Raw genomic sequence first — 21350 nt, 5'->3', positions numbered from 1 at the left:
AGTATGGTGGCATGTGCCACCTGTATTTCAGCAGTCTCCTGTTTCAGTTCCTTCCTTTCTAATCCTCCCTCATGACGTTGCCAGAATAGATTTCCCCAAAATACTGTTTCATTATGTCCTGAGAATAAACAGGCATAAAGAAATGGAAGATAAGCAGAGCTCTGGAAAGACCACAGGTCCAGTCCCAGCTCCATGTTACCAGCTGGGTGATATGGGGGAGTAGGTGTCTGAACCTCTCATCTCTATTACATTGAATATATATGCCCTGCTTGACTCATCATGTGTGGAATAATAAAATTAATATAGGAAAATGCAGTTTAAAACTAGAAAGCAGCTTAAAGGTGTTATAAATGTGTCCTATCTAAAATGAGTCTCCCATTTCCTTCTGGATCAAGTATAAAGTCCTCAAGTGCTCTTTGCCTACTCAGTTTAAGAATTTCTCATACCAACATAATTAAATGTTTGTTAAGCTGCTCTCCAAATACTCCATGCATTTTTCTCCCCTTTTTCTTTGATCATGTTCTTTCATCCTTGACCTTTCCATTTTCTATTCTAGAGTGACAATCAGCAGAGCAAAGCTTTTTTCAGATCTAGATACTTGATCATTTCTACAACTCTCCACCATAACTTAAAAATGTTAAAATTAATTTTGCTGAATACAATTGGAATATGTTATCACATAAAATTGGTATTATTATTTCTTCCAAAGTCTCCCTGGCGAACTTTTGAATAAAAATGTTACATTTTGAATAAAAATGTAAGTCAACATCAATCTGCCCAGCTGATGACTCGTTCCCCACTTGTCCTGAGTACTGCTCCCAAACCGTAGGGATGGGCCCTGGCAGCCATGTGTGGATTCTGTGACTTTTGGCTGTACTGTTTGCACTTGCACCAGCAGTGGACTTGGCATGGCTTTGCGTTCCCTGAAGTAACTGTACCACTTGGAGGATTCTCTTTCCCATCAAAGACGATCTGCGTCCTGACCCAGGTCTGGTTTTCGTTTGCTTGTTTGTTTGTTTGTTTTTGATGATTCTACAAGTAAACAGAAAAACAAAGATTTTAATTCATACATGCTCACTATGTACTCGTGCCCTCCTATGAGACTCAGGTCAGTTGTTGGTTTTAGGTCCTTTCTGCTTCCTATGCTGTTTCCAGATCATTGCTCCTTCATTCTTATATGAAAAAACAAAAAACCCCAAAGCCTGCACTTTTGAGGCTAATACCCACAGGCAATAATCACTGTCGTCTTCTTTTCATTACTTTTCTTGTTTACACTTATTCATTGAATCATCTTCTCTCTATCCTTGGACATCCTAGGAACTTCCCAGGTAATTTGACGTCCTCATGAGAATCTCCAAAAGCTTTGGTCGCTTAGTTCTGTGCCCGACTCACTAGTTCCACTTCCAAGTACCAAGACCTCCCTTCTACTTGTGAGTTTTGAAATTGTTCTGTTTAATTTCAGGGGTACTGTAAGAGACCGTTACCATGAGAACTGCTATCTTAAGGTCAGGGTTAACAGCCCCTAGCCTGAAACAACATAATTGTAAATTCCAGGATGTGGGCAGTTGCAGCATGGAGACTAGAAGTCCTGTAGCTTATCTTATACTCCTTGTCCTGTAGTAAATCTTATACTCTTTGAAGCTATGTAAGTCCTGTAAGTTTATCTAGTACTCTCTGAAGCTATGGAAAGCCTTGAAAATGCTATATAATCCCTTGGCTTTAAGTGTTTGGGGTCCTTGTTAAAACCCGCTGCGTCGGGCAGAGACTCGGACCCCAGCTGGCTGGAAATAAACCTCGCTGTGTGACTTGCATTATTGTGCGGGTTCTCTGTCTGTCTGAGGGGGACAATTCCGGACCCTAACTACCATTTAATTTAATTGAATGATTTGTCTGCACTCAGTTTATTTCCCTTCTCAAATCTCAGCCTCCTGTTGTTCTTTGTTGTCAGAACCTGGGGAATTGTTTTGAACGGAACTACTTTTCCCCCTCCTGTAAGACAATGGTACTGCACCAGAACACTGCAGTGTTTTTCGTAATAAACTTTGGAACTAAAATAAAACAAAACAAAAAACATCTTACCTCAAACACCCATTCTGCCTGACAGTATTCTGGGAGGAGCCACTCTGGTTCCTCCATAATTACAAATTTAAACACCAATTCAGTGACTGCAATTCACTTGTGCCAGTGCCAGAATAGCACCACCTCTTGTCTGCTGTCTGTACCATATGTGAAACTTTGTACATCCCATCTCTCCTTAAAGGGATTTGTCAAATTTTGCTTACTTGGCTACCATGAGCAGTTCTCTTCTTGCACACAAAAAGTTATGATTTTGTAGATTATTCGACTTTTTCTCATTGTTAGGGTGAAAGTGACTTTCTTGCAGCATTCTATTTCCTAAGCAGAGGCAGAAGCCCACAGCAATAGAGATGAAGTAAATACAGCTTTGTTTATTAAACTTCTATTACCAGGTGCCGTGATAAGCAATTTATAAGCACTCATTCTCAACTTCATAGTACATCAAATGCCAGATATTCTTGTTCCCATTTTACATATGAAAGAACAGACTTTTTCCACAGGTTAGACAATAAGTGCCAGAACAAGAATTTACATTTAGTTTTTTTCTGATTCTAGAGCTCTTTTCACTACTCATTGTTGCCTCTGGAACCATTGAGTCTATAGAGAAGTGGAGAAGTTTATAAAAATAATTATGTAACAGTGGTATACGTGTTGTTATAGAGGCAAGCAGAGGACATAGGAAAATTAAATAGAGGGATCTCCAAACTGAGAATCAGGAATGTCTACCCAAGGAGATGATTTTTAGAATGCTTCTTGATGGACGAGTAGGAATTAGGCATAAAAGGGTAGATGATACATGCCACACTTTTTGCCCACTCAGCCTTTTTTTGAATATCTTCCTATATTTTCCACATGACGCTTCCCTATTGTGGAACCCGGTATTTGGTTTCCTTGTCTCCCCTGCAGCTAGGTTACAGACATGTGACTTAGCACCACCAGTTAAACATTCCTGCCTAACACTTGAATTGAAAAGAGGCCATGCATGGAGCCCATATCCGAGAAGGTAATAGAGCGCGCTAGGGAGACAGCCTGCTTTCAGAGGCAGTAGATACAGAAGTCCTAGCAGCAGTATCCCTTGATGGTGTCCTTGCTCTGAAATTTATGTTCACTGGTAGTTGGACATGGCTTTGGGACAGATCTATGACATAATTTAGGTATTGTTCTTGGCTGCTTTACCTTCAGTCCTGATTCTCTTTACAGAGATTCTGAACTGTCTAGGATCCATTAATAAATTAACTTTCTTGCTTAAGAGAAGTAGAGTGGGTTCTGTTGGTTATAGTTAGGAATCTTGTCTGAAACAAGGGCATTCCAGGTGACAGAAGGTAGAAAGGAAAAAAACAGGAAACATTCTGAAAACTGGAGCTCTGAATAGTAATTTTGTGTTAATGGAGTAGAAAGTAGGTGAGAGAAGATACAGAAGATGTTGATAGGCCTTATATAATGGACATTGAATTAATTAAAATAAATTAGGAAGGTGAAAGGATCATATATGTATTTTAGGATAATCACTTTGGCAGCCATGTAGAAAATGCACTAGAGGGGGATCTGTGAGACAAGGAGCCAGAAGATCTATTAGGAGACAATCGTAGTAACAACAGTGAGAAGTTATGAGCTGTTGAATTAAATCAGTCACAGTATGAAAGAAGAGCATGGGACCGAGTGAGGAGATATTTAGGAGATACAAGAAATTTAAGATGTTGATTAATTGGATGTGAAAATAATAAAGGAAAAGAGTTCTAGAATGAGTCTCATGTTTCTAATTTAGGAAATTAGATAAATGGTAGTGCCACTCACTGAGAAATGAAATACAAGAGGAGATAGGGATGTAGAGTGAAAGATGAGGAGTTTGACATATTGCAATTGAGAAGTCAAAAAGAGATGACCTATAGGAAGCAGAATACATGGGACTAGGTTGGAAGATAGACAGAAATTTCTGCATTAATAATGTATAGATTGTAGACATCTTGATAATAGTGAGATCAACCAGGTGGAACATGTCCTATGTGAAGAGAATGGGGCACAAGATACAACCCTGGGTAATAACAGGGTTTGGTTGGAGGAAATGAGGAACATAAAATAAGCTAAGAAGGAACAATCAGAGGATTAGGGGAAAAACTAATGAAGAGATCAACAAAGAATGAAGAGATCAACTGGTTTTGTTCCATGTCGAGAATGTTTAGTTAACATGAATTCAAGGTATTTATTGGTGACTTTTGGATGGACATTTTGGTGAAGTGATGGAAGTAAATAGAGGGGACAAATAAGGGATGAAAGGCCACTCTTTTCAGTGACAAGGGAATGAAAGGAAGGAGAGAACTCAGTCATCATCCGGAGTTAGATGAGAAGGTCATAGCCCTGTTACATGTCTATTGGTATGGGTGACTTAATAACATAGGACTCCAGGACTATGGCTTAAATGTAGCATCTGCATTGATCTTGAAGTTGCTCAAGATGATATAAGAATTTGGGGTGCAAAGGAAGAATACGTCAAATGCCACAGTCCTTGACGAATGTTAGGAAATGACAGAAAACTCAGCAGACATAATGGGTAAGTAGGCAGTACAATTTGATAGCATGGTTAGATGATATACACTTTAAAGAGGAGGGATTTTTATTGATGGGCAAAGGTGTAATTACAAGGATTGTCATTCATTTTCTTTCTAAATTTGTAGTATATGAAGGATATAATCAGGAGAGTGTGATCTTATCAGGAGATTGGACAATGCTCTGGGGAGAGGTTGAGGATGTTGGAAATTTCTTTATATTGGGAGCACTAAAGAGAATGATGGCAAGATCAGGGAGAGAGGGAAGCAGTGGGAAGATAAATGGGGAAAAAGATAAGTGCAGAAGATATTGGGAGAAGAATGTGAGACGAGAGAGAGAGATTATTGGCATGAATTTGATGTGAAGCTGTGCCCAGTGATGGCATGGATGTAGGTCTAGTGGGTTGAAAGTTCCAAGTGAAACTCAAGTCAAAGTGTCAGAAGTTCCTGTCTGGGTCTGAGGTCCAAAGATCCAGAAGATCTGACCTGCTCTGACGGTGGTCTTAGATTAATGATGCTGGCAAACTTTGTACTGAGAGTTAGTTTGAAATAGAATATTGTTGGGAAGTGTGGTGCTGAGGAAGTCTCAGGCAGATGGAATTAATTAATTCCTCCAATTTAGAAGCTTGAAACAGCACCAGTTTTAGGTGACTAAAAGATTAGGTAAATCTCTAGATGGAAGCAAATTAGGGCCTAAATTGTTCCAAATACTTTCTTTGTTAAAAAATGTTGAGAACATTCACATTTATGCAGGAAATTAGCTCAGGGAGTGGGCAGAAGTTTCTATATAGTCAATGATCACTAACTTTCTTTCTTTTTTTATTTTATTCTTTTTATTCATTCCACAAATATTTACTGACTACTTATCTATCAACCAGTTGGGATCTCTAACTTCTTTAGATGGTCTTCATTCACTCATTCCTTTATTCATTTTGTCAACCAGTTCATTCAATCGTACACTGCAATATTGATTGCCAATGACTACAGACTTCAATGACTACTCAACTTCATAAATAACTTTCTATAGACACAGCTTTTAGCCAGTACTAAATGTTTAGGAACTTTAGAAGTGTTGGTCAAATGTATGAACTCTGAGGAGCAAATTACAATAATCTGCTACTTAAGTAGACTCTCTTAGTGTTTGGGGTTACAGGATTATAAAACTCCTAAATAACCCCTTAACTCAAGCCATGAATTAGGCATTATAATTTAAATTCTGCACTAGATTTATTTAACGATCTTATATATCATTTAATAATGATATATGCTTTATCCTTATTTTGCTGTTTGTGACACTTTACTGTCAGCACAGGTGGCCAAAAAACAACTATGTATGTATTCTGGATGTCCTCTTAACCTACAATCTTCTTAACCTGTCATCAAGAAAGAATCAAATGAAGGTTCCTTTTTTTGCCACGGAGAAGGACAAGTCCTAACCTAGATTTTTGCACATTTCTGTGGGCAGGAGACATACTATTAGGGTTATTTCTGGCCTAGTGTCAACCCAAACATGGGACTTAGTATTTTCTTCTTGACTCCTTCCTTTAATCTGACCACAAATACCATGCATGTTATGGAAAGAGGAATACATCAAACATTATACACCTAATAATGGAAAAATCATATGTCAGATATTCCTGTTCTCATAAGTGCATTTGGCCACCAGGGGAATCCTATTGGCCTTTTACCCAGATTTCTGCTTTCTTAATGTCTTCTTTCCCTTTATCTTTTATTTTTCCTCATTCCGCTGCCCACTTTTCCCCTCAAAGAAAATAAAATCAAAGCAAGAAAAACAAATAAGCAGGTTATTCTTTTTTCATGGAAAATAACTTAGTTCTCTGTTGCTTTTTGAGATACAATTTCCAAATCTCATTTCTTTCTCTTCATAGTTTATGAAAATCTTGTCTTAAGGAAGAACAGTTCTCTTTTGAAAAGACTACTGGTACTGTTTAGAAAGTATATAAACACACCACCTATTACATTTACATGTGATTTTACAAATGCTAAGTACTCTAGCCTGCTGGCCTACCTGAAATGAAAACCTTTTTAGGAATGTGCTTGAGAAGGCACACTTTTCATGCAGCATCGTATTAATGAGGAAAGTGAATCTGCACAATTGCAATTTGTCTTTTCGGAAACTCTCCTGGATGTTAACTTTCATTTAGTTCTTATTCCTATTAGTACTTCATTGTTGTTACAATTGGGATATTCTGTTTTCTGGGAAGATTATTAGAACATGTTTTCACTGATACTGGCAATATGTAAAGTTGTGTTTATTCATTGATAAATATATATTGAACATCTACTACCATGTTTCCTTGAAAATAAGACTGGATCTTATATTAATTTTTGCTCCATTATTTTTAGGGGATGTCTTATTTTGTCATGTATAACAATCTACATTTATTCAATTACTGTCATGTCGTCTTCTTTTGGAACAGCGTCATAAAGTACTAAATCCGTCCGTCTGGCTGAGATCTTAACTGGGGCTTATTTTCGGGGTAGGTCTTATTTTCAGAGAAACACGGTATGAGCTATGCTGTGATGAAATGGAATGTGTTGACAGTCAACAGGTATGGAGACCAGGGAGCAGCCTAGAGCAACGCCAAAGCAAATACAATAACCGTGGGGCTGGCATTTTCACTTAGTAGCTATTGAATTGTGTAGCAAAGTAGTTCTCCTGAGAGCTCTTTATATCTTTCAAATGTGGTCATTGTATATGTTTACCTCGCTGATGTATCTTCAAAATTGGCTTTGCCTGGTTTATGCAGGAAATTCTGCACTAGATGGTTCTTGCTTGCTTAGTAATTGAGTTCTTTATGGAACTAAATGTTTTAACTTAAATATTTTTAACTTAAACATACATATTTAAAAGTCACATTTTCTAGCTTTGTAGCATTTCCTCAGATTGGAGTCCCTTTTTACTAATGTCAAATTTAAACTTTGTTTTTGGCAAAATTATTCTATAAGAAATATAGAAATTTAAGTGTTTAATAAATACTATTACTAATATAGAAATAAAGCCATAAGAAATATAACTTTTTAACTTGACATCACGAATCCACTTAGACTTAAATGAAAGATATATTTGGAAGTATGACTAAAAACCAAACCAAAACCCTGTTTTGGGTTAGTTCACTATCTTATGACAATTTTCCTAGCTAAACAAATTATTCCACTGCTAGGTAAAATTACATGGAATACCTTCTTCCCTTTGGATCAGAAAATTCATCAGGTCTTCCCCCCCACCCCTCCTTCCAGTGAGGTGGACAATGTCATGCAATCAGCCAACCTTCAGCCTTTTGACTCGTTATGCAATTAACACATACTCTGTTAATGAGGAAAGATGTTGTCTTTCTGCTTCCACTTAATCAAATTAATTCAATTCAATTCATTTATTCATTCAACAAATATTTATTAAGCACCTACAATATGCCAGGCACTGTGCTGGGTGCTGGGGATACAACTGTGAACAAGATAGACACAGTCCCTGCCCTCAAGGAGCTTACAGTCTAGTAGTTATACAGACAAGTACACAGGCAATTACAATGCAGTATGGGAAGTGCAGTGATGGGGAGAAAACATTAAAAGGGCACCTAACTCAGTCTCATAGGTAGAGGTGGTAGATGGAAATCTTCCCAGAGCAGGTAAAATTCAATTTGAGTACTGAAGGATGAGTACAAGTTAGTCAAGTAAAGAGGAGATTGGGAAGAGTTATAGACGGAAGAAATAGTAAATACGGAGTCCCATGTGCTGCTTTTGAGTTTCACTTTCAGTGGGGAAAAGTTGGATAGGGGTGAGAAAAGTCATGGAAGAGATAAGTAAGGGCCAGGTCATAAAGGGACTCATTTGTTCTGCTCATGAGCTTGGAATTTTTCCTGAGGGAACTGTGTGTGTACGTGTACGTGTGTGTGTATGTGTACGTGTGTGTGTGTGAACAGATTTGAAGTTTTAAAGATTGTTCTTCCTGCAGCACAGAGATTGAATGAGAGTTGAAGCAAGGTGATCAATCCTTCACCTTTTCCAAGGTTATCTTCCATGATACCACACCCTGTGCTCTCTCTCCAGTCTATCCAGTTGCATACACTCCTTAAACAAGCCATTGACACGCACAGCTTTGGCCACTGCTCATCCATGAGGCTCTTAACTTCTCTACCTAAGAAAACTCAACTCATCCTTCAAGGAAAGACTTCCAAAATCATCCTAACTTGTGCTTTCTGCCAAGATCTCTAAGTATTGTGATGTTTATCTGTACTTATTCATAAGTATTACAGTACTTATTCATTATTTCAAATGGTTCAAATCTTCTTTTGAACCATGTTCATTTAATCCATACATAACACAAGGTGATTTTTTGTAAATAAACACGGGTATAATTTTCTTCACAATTTCCAGTTGAAAACAAGGACTAATACTTCATTTGTTATCTACCACAAACCATTATTAGTGCCTTCAAATTATTTGAATGGAATAATGAGAATGGGGGGAAACCCAAAGACACATGTTAGTTTACGCAGCAAAATACAGTTAAGTAAAATTTCAATACACTGTTACAGGGTATGTTGTTGTTATGACAATGATTCATTCCCCAATTGAAGAACTCCATCTTTGACAATTTAACCTGCTAACGAGGCAAAGATCTGTAAAAGAGAGTAGCTTAATATGCAAAAATAATAAGGGCTAGCTACATTTTCCGATATGGCCCACACTTCTACAATCCCTCCTATAGTCTTATAATATCTCAAATAACTTTTATAATGAAAAGAAAAAACTTTAAGCTCTGTAGATATTGTAAGAACATCTGTTGTTTTATTCTTTTTGGTGGGTACAAAAACCACAATTTTGTACACAGAACAAGATTATAAATAATATTGATAACATGAGTGACCCGTAGTCTCTTTTGATTCTACATTGCAGACTGATGATTTTACGTTACTGTCGTCTTCATTTTGTTTTTGTTCCTGGTAGTAAGACAAATGCAATCTGTGGACACCAACTCATGACAGAGTGAAGGTTACAGCAAACAAGAAGATGATGACCAATAACTTTTATAAAAAAAAGTCTCTAAAGTTTATTACAGTGATGGCATTTATATCAATTATTGCAATGTATTGTTCCCTAAGATGGTTAGAAAAAAGAATCGTGTTGTCCTCTACTGAATTTACGTCAGTTAAAAAGCAAGCATGTTTCAGTATTTTTCTCCAAAGTAAGTGTAAATACTTCCTCTAAATTTTTTTTTCACAGGATTTACATGTTTTGTATATTATTTTCTTATCACAGTTTAGTGATTTGTTTTCTCAGCTGGATAGTCTTCCATTGATTATATGGGTGTTCTGGAGACACAGGTTAGCATGTTCATTGACGTCTATAACTATTTCATCCCTTGCGGTGAAGACCAAGGCCTTTCTGAGCAAGAACTTCAGAGGTGATGAGCTAACTCGCAAGTCTGATTAGTTTTTAAGTCCACTCGAGTGAAAGTTGTTGCTGTTAATACACCCATCCCAGCTCCCCCCACCCACTCCCCGAGAAAACCTAAATTGTGAGTTTTCCTGATATAAAATCTGAGTTTGGGTTTCCGAGCTGAGCTCATGCACACGTTGCTGCTGCTGATGTCCGGCGCGTTAGGACGAACTTCCCGCTCTCAGCCAAGGGATTGATTTAGCGAAGACCCGCGCGTGGCGTGTCCCTCAGGGCTGCGTTCCCATCAGTCACCAACACAGTTTAATTAAGGCACTCAATTATTTTTTTGGTTTTTATGGTAGGTCCGATGCAATGACAGCCAATCCTGAACTTTGTCTGATTGCAGTTCCAGTGTGTACAGCCTTTGGACAGTCGGGCGTCAAGACGCGGCCATTTTCACCCACACTCCCAGTGATGGATAATCTGGCTTTGTTTCTTATGGCTTCAGAAAAGGTCAGCTGGGTTGCATGGAAAGGAAACAGAAAGAATGTGGAGTGTTACACTATTTCTGTTTCTTTAACAAAATAGGGCACAACAAACACCAAAATATCAATAATTAGACATCTGCATTTTTTCCATATTCTTTTGGTCATGTGAAAACTGGTTGTCCGGGAAAAGAAACGCTTAACTACAGGGAATAATGAATCCATCTAGAATTTGTGGTCCTACCTGCTTATGAACGTATTCTAAAATCACAAAACTAGGTTTTGTTAAGCATATCTGGGTAGGACACATCTTTTAAGTTGCTGCACTTTATGTGTACCTTAGCACTTCTAATCCAGCTTAAAATCTCCTTTACATTTGACACCATTCTTTACTTGAGTCTTTTTGTCTTGCTAGAAAATGTCCTTATAAGGATTTGTAAAATCCTTTTTAAGGATTATACTCTTTAAATTGTTGTGAATTGTCTAAACAAACTATATACATAGAGTGTTCACGACAGATATTCCTGTTCTCCGAACACAGATATATCCACAGACACTTTCATTCATTCACACCAGTTATAGACATGACCCAGAACAGCACAATTAGTGACAAAAAGTTCATTCTATGCCTACTATGAAAGCTAAGGCTCATATTTTAAGAAGGTTTAAGTGCTTAAAGGGGGTGTACTGAAAAGGGGGCATGTTTCAATACCTCGTGAAGTGTCATCACTGGGGAACTTCCCAGATTGAGGTTATGGGGTCAGGTGTCTGAAATCCTCATTAAATTCTTGTTCTCTGTCATATTAGGTAGCAGATAATAATATTACACAGAGGAGAAACAAGCAGTATTATGTAAATCTACTGTTCATTCATTACCTTAAAATTCTTTCTAGAGCTGAATTTTAATGTTAACTCAAGAGAAAAATAAAGTAAATGTGATATCTCTTATGTTTGTTATGGCTTAGATCATAACTTTCTCATAACTCATAATGTATCTTAATCCCCTGTTGTGAATTTAAATTAACCTAATGCTTTAGGTTATTCTGCCCTAGAACTTAAATAATTGAATAATTGTATATTAAATAATGAAATTAATAGTTGGATTAGAACTGTTATAATGAAAAGATTTAGAGATTAGGCACCCTGATAACTTTAGGAAGTTGAAGTCAAATTGCTAGTTAATGACATATTTATGATAAAAACCCGGTCATGATCATAATTCTTTTTTTTTATAGTTCTGCTTTAGTGAACCATCTCAAAAATTAATACTTATCTTCATAATCAGAAGTCAGTATACAATTTCTACAGAAACTCTACTACTCACTAAATTAAAACAAACCAAGACCAAAGTCTGAATTTATTTCTTCAGATTCCCTTTCAACATTTAATATTAAGTAAAATAAATAATTAGTTTAAAAAAAATTGCTGCTTTCGTTTTGTTTCATTTTAATTTTTCTGAAGAGAAAATACTAAAATACAATTACTAAAAGCAGTGTGATTTTTTTTTTTTTTTGGAGGATTTTTTGCAGACAGCTTTTGCCGTAAAATCTATTTTTGAGTGCCTTTGTGAGGAAAGGAAAACATCCAAAGCAGGAAAGATTCCCTATAGTTTTGAATAATTTATCTTTCTCTATAGATTAATGCAACCGAGTATTAGTGAATAAATCTTTGCCAACTCCTTATTTTCTCTTTAAATCTTAGCTTTCTTAGTTCTCAGCATTCTTATTTCCTATACTTACATCTCTTGCTTCTTCCATAAAACGTCATTTCTGTTCATTTTGATGTGAAACTATTGAGGCTGCTCAAGCTGGAAAACTTTCTTTAAAATTTCCGTATGGTCTGCATCTGGTTAGAGTTTTGTGACTAATGGCTATGACCTTAAATATATGTGTTCCCTTTGAAGGCTGATCACTTTTAAAGTAAATATTCTACCATATAGAAACCAGGTTTCAGGTTTTGTTTTTGAGATTCTGGGACAGTAATATCTAAATTATCAGCTGTTTGCATAATAATGGCCAATAGAGTTTTTGAAAGGAAAAAGTCATTTAATATGGGAGTGTGATAAAAATTGCTTACTCACAGTCTTCTCTGTAGGTGCAGATCATCATTTACCCTGAATGCCGTTAAGCTTTTTAAAAAGTCATATGAATATGAATGCTTTATTTTCATTTGATATTTATTGTCTTAAAAGTTCAACCCTAGCTCTAAAGGCAATTCATGTGATGAACTGCAATGTCAAGTTTTGACTCCAGAAACATTGTACATGTAAATTGTATATATATAACCTGGGAATTTATATATCTATTTAACAACTTCCCAGAACTTTGTAATGAACTGGCATTCATGAGTATTTCTTTTTAGAATTTTCTAATGCTCTTTTTTCTTTTCTTTGCTTCCCTGTCCTTCGACCTTCCTGATCGCTGGAATGCTTTTGCTATGCCAAAGGAAAGTCAGTTTTAATAAACTGGTTAAAAATTTTATTTAAGTCTTCTTATAAAACTCATCTCAGAATGAAGTCCAAATAATTGGCTCTGAAAACTTGTCAGGTATTGTTTTTCTCAGTTTGAGAAAATCTCTCCTCAATTCTGTAAATATTAAGGTGAAATTACTCATATAATGGCCAAGAGACCTTGACATAATCCTAGTTATTTATTTATTTATTTGCTATTAGAAGACATGCTCACAACATTCTGATCTGAGTGAATTGAGGGTTTTGTTCTTAATTCTTTCCCACAAAAAAAAAATGGGAAAGAACCACTTGGGGCTTATCTACGTGCAGTTATTGATTTTGAGATTACAGATTAAAACAATTAGATTTTGGTAAAAAAAAAAAGGATGCTTTTGCTCTTCATTTTAAGATACTAACGTATTTCAATAGCTTTCATATGAATAAATAAATATCGAAGTCATGCATGTTTACCTGACATAACCTCAGATGCACATCTCATTCTTATGAAAATTATACTGGGTTTTTGACCCTAGGGTAACATCAAGCACTAGATGTCTCTTGTGGGTTTCAAAGCTCATTTATTATTTTAATCAGAATGAGCAGCCAATTCAGTTGGTAATTACATATAATTTTAGAAAACGCATTTTAGAGATTCGATTTTAGGAAGAACAATAAAAAATGCTTTTAGATCTTATTTTAAAATCACTTTCTGTCATTAGAGGAAAAAAGTAGTGGACATTTAGATTCTTAAAAAATGATATCCATCTTCTATAGTTCACTGAATGCCTACAGTTTTTTATTGTGACATGATGAGAGTATGTGAGTAAGTCAAGCTGATCTGGCTCACTTAAAAGCAATTGAAGTAAAAAATCCATAACTCACTGCATTTTTATCTTTTACTCAGTTCCTCCTAAAGAACACATATATTGCTGACATTTCTGATGGAGAAACTGCTATATTGTCTAACATGTCTGCTCACCTTAGTGATATTGTGAACATAAAAGTTGAATTTCATCTAATAAATGTGAATTGTAGTCAATATTCTGATGATCACTCCTGCCTCAAGGTCTGGCTCAAGGACTACTGTCAGATGAACAAAAGCCGAGTTTTACTCTTTAAACATATAGGATGATGGCTAATATAAAGCAAATTAGAATAGGAGCTAAAATTCTTTGAGCATTTGCTATGTGCCTTGCGGCTTTTACATCATATATTGTTTCTCAGAAAAGGTTTTTCAGAAAACCTTATCTGGAAGCTGTGTAAGCTTTGATCATTTGAATCAGGTTTTATGCTTATTTGATTAGCACTTATTCTAAAATTGAATTATTCCAGAGAAGATTAGCCTGGTCAGTGTACAAGGAAATCCAGATCTAATTTCCAGCTTCTGTCAATTTTTGGGTGAAATAATACTGTTTAAATCATTTCACAGAGCAATTCTGATCCTTTCAATGCAGATATCTATTGGCAACATATAGTTTTGAACAGTACATCTGCAGCCAAAGAAAACTGAACCACTTTGCACTGAAGTTTTAAAAAATATAAAGCTCTAATTAGAAGCAAGCAATACCACCACTGGACAGACAGGTCACAACACTGAGTTTACAGGATGCATCACCCACTCACTGTAGTAGGCCCTAAGTCCTACCCCTAAATTTTAATACTTTCGGTTCCATATACGTTGTAACCTTCTCTATAGGTTGCTAAATTCTGGGTATTCTGCGAGGAAGTTGGGTTAAAAGTCTGTGCACTCTTTGCCACCTTCATTCTCTTCGCTTCTGCCCTGGACTTGTAACAGAACTCTATCAAAGCCACCAGCATTGCCAAGCCCAAGCCGCCAACCAGAATGTAGAAGACGCCTGCTACGTTGCTCAGGCTCAAGGCACTCGTCTTGTCCTGCCGGGAATAAAGACACCTCAGTTAACTGTGGAAATGTCACATCCAGAACATAAAAGAACACATGAAATCCAAACAGCTAATTAACACAAATGCTAATTTAACCTAAAATTATTTACATGTATAAATCACTAATGTAGGTTTACAGATTTAAACATAAAGTTCATAGCTCTCAGAAGAAGAGAAATTATGATTACCAATAAATTGTCCATAATTATATTCAATAAAATATGCAATATGTTAATTATTATTAAATATGCAACAAAACCCACTATAGTTAGTCATAATAAGCATTTATATATTTACATAGGGTGGCAGAAGTGGGTTTATTACTGTTAAGTTTGACAATGAAATGTTTAAAACACAATTACATGGGAGAGGGACCTCTTTTGGCTTTCCTGCCATTGAAACATACTTTTAATGTTTGAAATTTCTCTTGAATAAATCTAACTTCACATTTCCTATTTAAGGAACTAAGGTTTTTTAAGCTAGAAATTTCACATTTTGTTCATTATTACTTTACCAAATATATGCAAATAATATGCTAGTGGACACATATATTATTTGTTCTTTCAGTCACGTCTGTGTGGGAAATCTTCTGGAAAGTGTCACTTTTACATATTATGTACTATTTAGGAATAATTATATATGCATCATACTGAGGTAACTTTTTTTCAAGATAACTTTTTAAAATACACAAACTATTTGGTCAATTGAGAAATAAATTACATATGGGCAAATTTATAACTATTTTTATTGATTTAAAAATATGATTCCATTACCACTTAAAAACCCTTAATCAGTTAATATTTTAGACATATCTCTAGAGCTTTAGTATACATAGCTCATAATAAATTCAGAAATAGTTAAGCAAATGATTGGAAGACATTAAAATTGTAATAAGAATTCAGAACTTTTTCATAAATTGTAAGTATCTATATTATATAACGTTATTTAAAAAGTATTGTGGGTAGACTGCCTGAAGGATGCCCTCTGGCCATCATCTCCTCAGCAGTATGTTTCATGTAAAATGTGATTTAGACACTTAAATAGTTTTATTAGAAGAGTTCGTAATCCAAAGAGGTACTATGTACACTGTCCACTTAGCCATGACATCAACTTATTGGGCCTAAAGTTTAGGTAACTTCGTTTTCAAAATCATCATTCAATTATTTATGCTTCTCAGACTTCACATAAGGATTTGGGATAACTATTTCATTATTTGGTCAAGCTTGTCCCATTCCACTCTGGTTCAAAGGCAGACACAAGTGATTAAAATACAGGGAGAAACCCTAAAAAGGAATCAATTAACTTTACTTTGTTTCTTAAATTAGCTGAGTTTCTCCTATTTAAGCCAGTCATTTGTTTAGTCTTAGGATAATCAATATTTATATGTATATTTTTCTTTCTAAAAGAAGATACAGAAAAAAATAAAAGAAGACTCCAAGAGTCCTTAGTTATGGCTTTAAGGCACTGTTACTACATTCTATTAATGAGTCCGATATTTAGATTCACTGATACATTGTTACTTTTTTTCTTTAGAATGAAAACACAACTGTTCGTAATACTATTTTCGTTTGTATGCAACAAAATCAGGCCTATAGTTTCCTGCGTTGTTCTAAAAAGAATTCATGAATAAAAGATCTTAGAACTTGAGGATATTATTCATAAACATTGATTTGAATCATTCTGATAGATTTCGAAGGTTCATTCTCTCTATCTGTCAGCACAAAATATAATAAATAGGGTCTCTTCAAACTAAAGTGGAATGGTTGGCAATATAATGACAAATAAGATATATTTAATATTTAAATTCTTTTTCGGAATGACTACTGATCAATTTCCCATTTCTTATTTTGAGAATGCATCCATTCTTGAAATAATAAATTTCATGGTCTTTGCCTCCAAAACAAATAAAAACCTAACCAAAAATCACTACTTTTATTAGTGGTACGTAAGTTTGAGAATAATATAAGGAATTTTATAATTTTATATATTTTTGTAGTTAATTTAAATTTATTTAAAAGTCTTAATATTGGGGAGCAGGTTGCAATTTTCTGAAAAGACAGTCCTGTGGCTGAAATTTATACTAGCTTCTAATTTAGGCAGTGTATAGAGAAATGTTTAGTTTTTAACTGTTTCCATATACTTTTTTTTTTTTTTTTTTTTTTTACAATTGCTCCCATTTACTGCTTTGTGAACACAAGAGGAGGTCCCGAACTGCAGCGACTGACCTTGCTTCCAGAGTCCTTGGGTCCACATTCACCTTTATCGTACCACCATTTGTTTTTCAGCTTGTCTAAGACGCCTGCCTCACTGAGTTTCAAAACGGCAAGGTTTACAGGAGTTCTTCACGTGGAAAATAACATAAATAACATTATATATGTTATTTTATGTTATTCAAGTAAAACTACATTAGAATCGCATGGCAAAGTGACAGAGCAGAGGCCACAGCAGATGCTATGTCTTGTACTGTAGACCCAGGTTTAGAACCAGACATAAAACTGGGGCCTGCTCCATCGCTTTAGGTAACAGGCACATACTGCTAGGGAGAAGTTTTAAATAAAATGTATGCAATTACTGTGAATCCAAAACTATTGGCCTGAGTTGGGTTTCTTGAGTGTTTCCAATTTTCCCTATACGAACGTGGGAGTCATTCAAAATCCAGAAGCTCCTTTTTTCCCCCGCTTTCATGAGGTAAATGGCTGCAGGTTGACAGACAGACTTAAATAGAAGCTAGATAGGACTGGTTTCATTTCTCACTTGCATTATGATTCAGCTAGTGGGATTTTACTTTATGCTATAAAAGGATGTCTACAGTGCCCATCATGAAATGATATCCTTCACCACTCTCACCAGGACTGAATTAAAAGAGGAGGGTGATTCAAGTGTTACTAAGGGCCCCCTCATACAGAGGAAGGTCCTTATAAACACATGTGTACATTATTGTTTTAAAATATAAGGCCAGACTGATATTTTCCTTCTAAACTACATTATTTAACCTACTTTCACCAGAAGCACTTTTCATTCATCTCATGTCTACCTTATTAATATGTTCTAAGTACAAAGGGAAGTGATCATAATATACTATATGAATTCTTACCAACACATACATGATAGGTTAGGGGTAAACAAGATTTTTATCAATAGACAATCTCCTCTTACTATAAAATCCTTTTTTTTTTTCCTACCCTCTTTGAGTCCTTCAATACTAAATGTTTTATAAGGAGTCTCAAGGAAGAAAGGGTCAGTCATCACTCAGCATCAATGTTCAAGGAATCTAAGAATTCTTTCTGTTTCCATTCCCATGTTAACCTCTGAGTGTATAAAATAAGGGGCAAGAAGATGGATGGGAAGCAGTAACTCCTAGCATCTTTTGTTGTTGGTTGGTTTTTGTTTCTTTTTTGCTTTTACAAACACTCAGAGACTCTATTCCTCTAGACATTTCTAAGGCGGCCACAATTATTTTGTCTGACCCTATCTCCTAATACTTCTCGTCTTATAGGAAATGTTGAGTGCATTTGGAAAAACACAGCATGTATTTATTTGGTTACCAGGGAATTAATTCTATACATCTATCTAAACAACTAGGTAATGCCCTTGTAATGATGGTTATAGTGATAGCTACCATTTACGGAGCACTTACGTACCAGGCATTATTAAAAACATTTTATATGTTTAGTTAGTATTATCACCTGCATGTTACAAACGAGGAACGAAGGCACAGAAAGGTTAATTCATCTATTTACACAACTAGGAAGTAGCTAAATCAGGATTTATAATAGCCCGACTTCATACATGTGCAATAAAAAACATTAAAGCAGAAGACTCAGGAAATGGGGTTTCTGGTTGAGTTTTCTGATTAACAGTTAAACTACAACCCATTTATTTTGTACTGTTGGTTCTGAAAAATGTTTCTAAAGTATAAGTTTTTCTTTTTGTTTATCTGGTTTCTGAATGCAATTTAAGTTTTGTATGGATGTTATAAGATCTTGCAAAGTTCATTGTTCCATTTAAAAATATGCATTTGTCATATTCCTAGAATATTGTGTTTTGGATTAAAATCTAACATGAGCATGATTTAACACTTCCTTATTAAAAACTGAATTTGGGGTGAGGATTATGGTTAACTGTGGTGCTTGATTAATTTTGCCCCAATCTAGGGGTTATCTATACACTCTGTACACTCTAGAGTGTATCTATACACTCTAGGGGAAGTGGGGGAAACCCCCACTTCTCCCGTAACCTCCGTTTAGGAAGTGACTTACAAAACCACACCTGGGGTTTGTTGGTGAACTGTGAGCTCCTTTAGAACAAAAGCCACAGTTCATTCGTCTTTGTAAAACAGTATTTACAAGGATGTCCAACTCAGAGTAAGTGCTCGGTAAAGTTCCTACATTTAAATTATTTTGAATCCAGAACAAGCTTTTTCCTTTAACTTATACTATTAGTTTTTTAGTTTCCCAGCGCAGCTTGCTTTTTTGCTTTTTAAACTCGTTTAGGTATATTACGTTAGCCTATATTGCACTTCTTGAATGAGGTGCCCTTGGAGGAGGAATTAACGTGAAAAAGAGAAGGAAAATGAAAGCAGTTTCCTTCAAGTTTCTTCTAGAAGGGGTAGTTGAATGCAAAATTGAGGATTAGATGAAGACTGCCTTTGGTTTATCTCTCTCCCCTTAAAGTCCCTCTTTCTCTATCCCTTTCATTTTTCCCTTGCCTCTTTGCCCCTTCTGTTACTATTCACTCCAGTAGCCTGGTTTTAGAAAGTAAGATTAGACTGGAATTTTAAATGTTAAGAGATTTATTATAAACCAAACTTAATGATCAACTGGTGGAAAGTCAGGCACTGAGCAAGGAATTCATTACTGGGAGATCCTTCTTCCGAGGGTTAGCTTCTCTTACTGGTTTTTGTTTATCACAAAACTTTTTCCCTGCTTATGAATTCACATACTTCATAATAATTCCTTTATTCTTGCATTGGTTTCCATGGCTTTGGTGGATGGGGAGTAGGCCATGTATAACATATTTTAAAGTCAGAAATGGACTCTATTCTTCAAAGTGCTAAATTAAAAACTGGGTATGATGTGATCTAATATAATTCCTGAAGAACACATTATTTGATAATTACATTTACAAAATGATTTTTATATGAATATGCACATCTATGAATGCACCTATTTATGTATATATGTAGAATAAAGTATAAAACAGAAAAAAAAATCAGTATTTTTATAGATCATGGATGATTACAGGCACGTGCCAAAATTTCCATATAGAACCAGCTTACATTAAAATTGGCATAAAATTCTGCGCGTGGTTTGTGCTCAGGCTAAATACATCAGATTAATCAAAGGGGAAAATGAAGTTTAGCCATTGCAATGATATTTTTAAATTGGTTCATTGTCACTTAGTAAATGTATTATTTCATTCACAAGAATGAGTATGAATTTCTTATGATCATAAAAAGGCCACATTGCAACGGTATCACCATTATCAGATGTGTAAGTTTTCAAACAAACGAATTTGTACCCTCCAAATCATGCCTTTCCACTTTATTTCATTTAAAATATAAGACCTATTTCCTTGTTTTTTTTGGTAATTTTTTTACATTTCAGTGTGAAGCCTCTTAACCCAGGGCTGCCATGCTCAGAACGTTCTGGAATGAGTATCAGGTGAGTGGGATACTATTATGTAGCCCTGGGGTGTAATTGGAAGTGGCCACAGTTGCTCTAAAAAGTTCAGTCGTTGGTTATATTAAATCAGAAACTCCTTGAGGGACAGGAGGGTGGGTAATTCTCTTTTCCCCCACCGGTTGCAGTTAAAGCAGAAGTTTAATAAATTTGCTGCTGAATAGAAGGCTGAAGATGTCCTCCCTGGTTACAATCCTGTGAATGACAGGTGGGTCCATTTTCTCTTCCTAGGAACTATCCATGTGTGGAAGAGCTTTCCGCGGTTTTCCACTTATTTTTTGTCCTACGCAGATTCTGCATTTGAAAATCAGATAACACCGGATTTCAGCATGTTTGCGCTGAGATCCCTGAATGGGCACCCCTCCCGCGTCCACCCCAATGAACTGGCAGTATTTAATTGGCGCGTCTGCTTTGGCTTTACACTCAGCAAAGGCTTAAATTCTGGTTTCATACTCCAGTTCAGCACTTTTGCTCCTTATTTTCCCTCTTTTGAAGATCAAGCTAAGTGGGAGGGGCAAGGTAAGTTTAAAGACAAAACCGTACCTATTTTGTACCTGAAAAAGATACAAAACAACAATGAAAAAGCAACTGCCTCCTGGTGATTTACTTTGCTCTGAGTTAGATTAAGCCATTTAAACATCATCTTTTATCACAAATTCAGATTAGGGCATTTAGATTGTAACCACTCCTTCTCTTGGTGATAAATATTATTACATCGATATACAACCTATTAGGAATGTTTTTTAGTATGGAAACAAAATTCCTGAGGGAAAATAGAACATAATGCAATTTCATTGGGGGGAACATTTTAGGT

General features: G+C 35.7%; 1 protein-coding gene across 5 annotated transcripts in view; it reads right to left on the bottom strand.

The window, feature by feature from the left end:
* Positions 1-8177: 8177 nt before the first annotated feature.
* Positions 8178-21350, bottom strand: part of GRIA4 (glutamate ionotropic receptor AMPA type subunit 4) — a 368916-nt gene continuing 355743 nt past the window's right edge. Inside the window, exons 15-17 of one of the 5 annotated variants that reach the window (XM_033120547.1) lie at positions 17081-17195; positions 14712-14846; positions 8178-10537 (exon numbers count right to left, since the gene is read on the bottom strand). In XM_033120547.1, coding sequence (XP_032976438.1) covers positions 10373-10537; positions 14712-14846; positions 17081-17195 — 415 coding nt within the window. In that variant the 3' untranslated portion in view covers positions 8178-10372. Of the gene's footprint in view, positions 10538-14598; positions 14847-17080; positions 17196-21350 lie in introns of all 5 variants that reach the window. The other 4 variants (XM_033120549.1, XM_033120550.1, XR_004424402.1 and 1 more) reach the window with 4 other exon arrangements.

Source organism: Rhinolophus ferrumequinum, chromosome 11 (genome assembly GCF_004115265.2).
Source record: "Rhinolophus ferrumequinum isolate MPI-CBG mRhiFer1 chromosome 11, mRhiFer1_v1.p, whole genome shotgun sequence".
Lineage (NCBI taxonomy): Eukaryota > Metazoa > Chordata > Mammalia > Chiroptera > Rhinolophidae > Rhinolophus > Rhinolophus ferrumequinum.
This window is presented reverse-complemented; position numbering and strand designations above follow the sequence as displayed.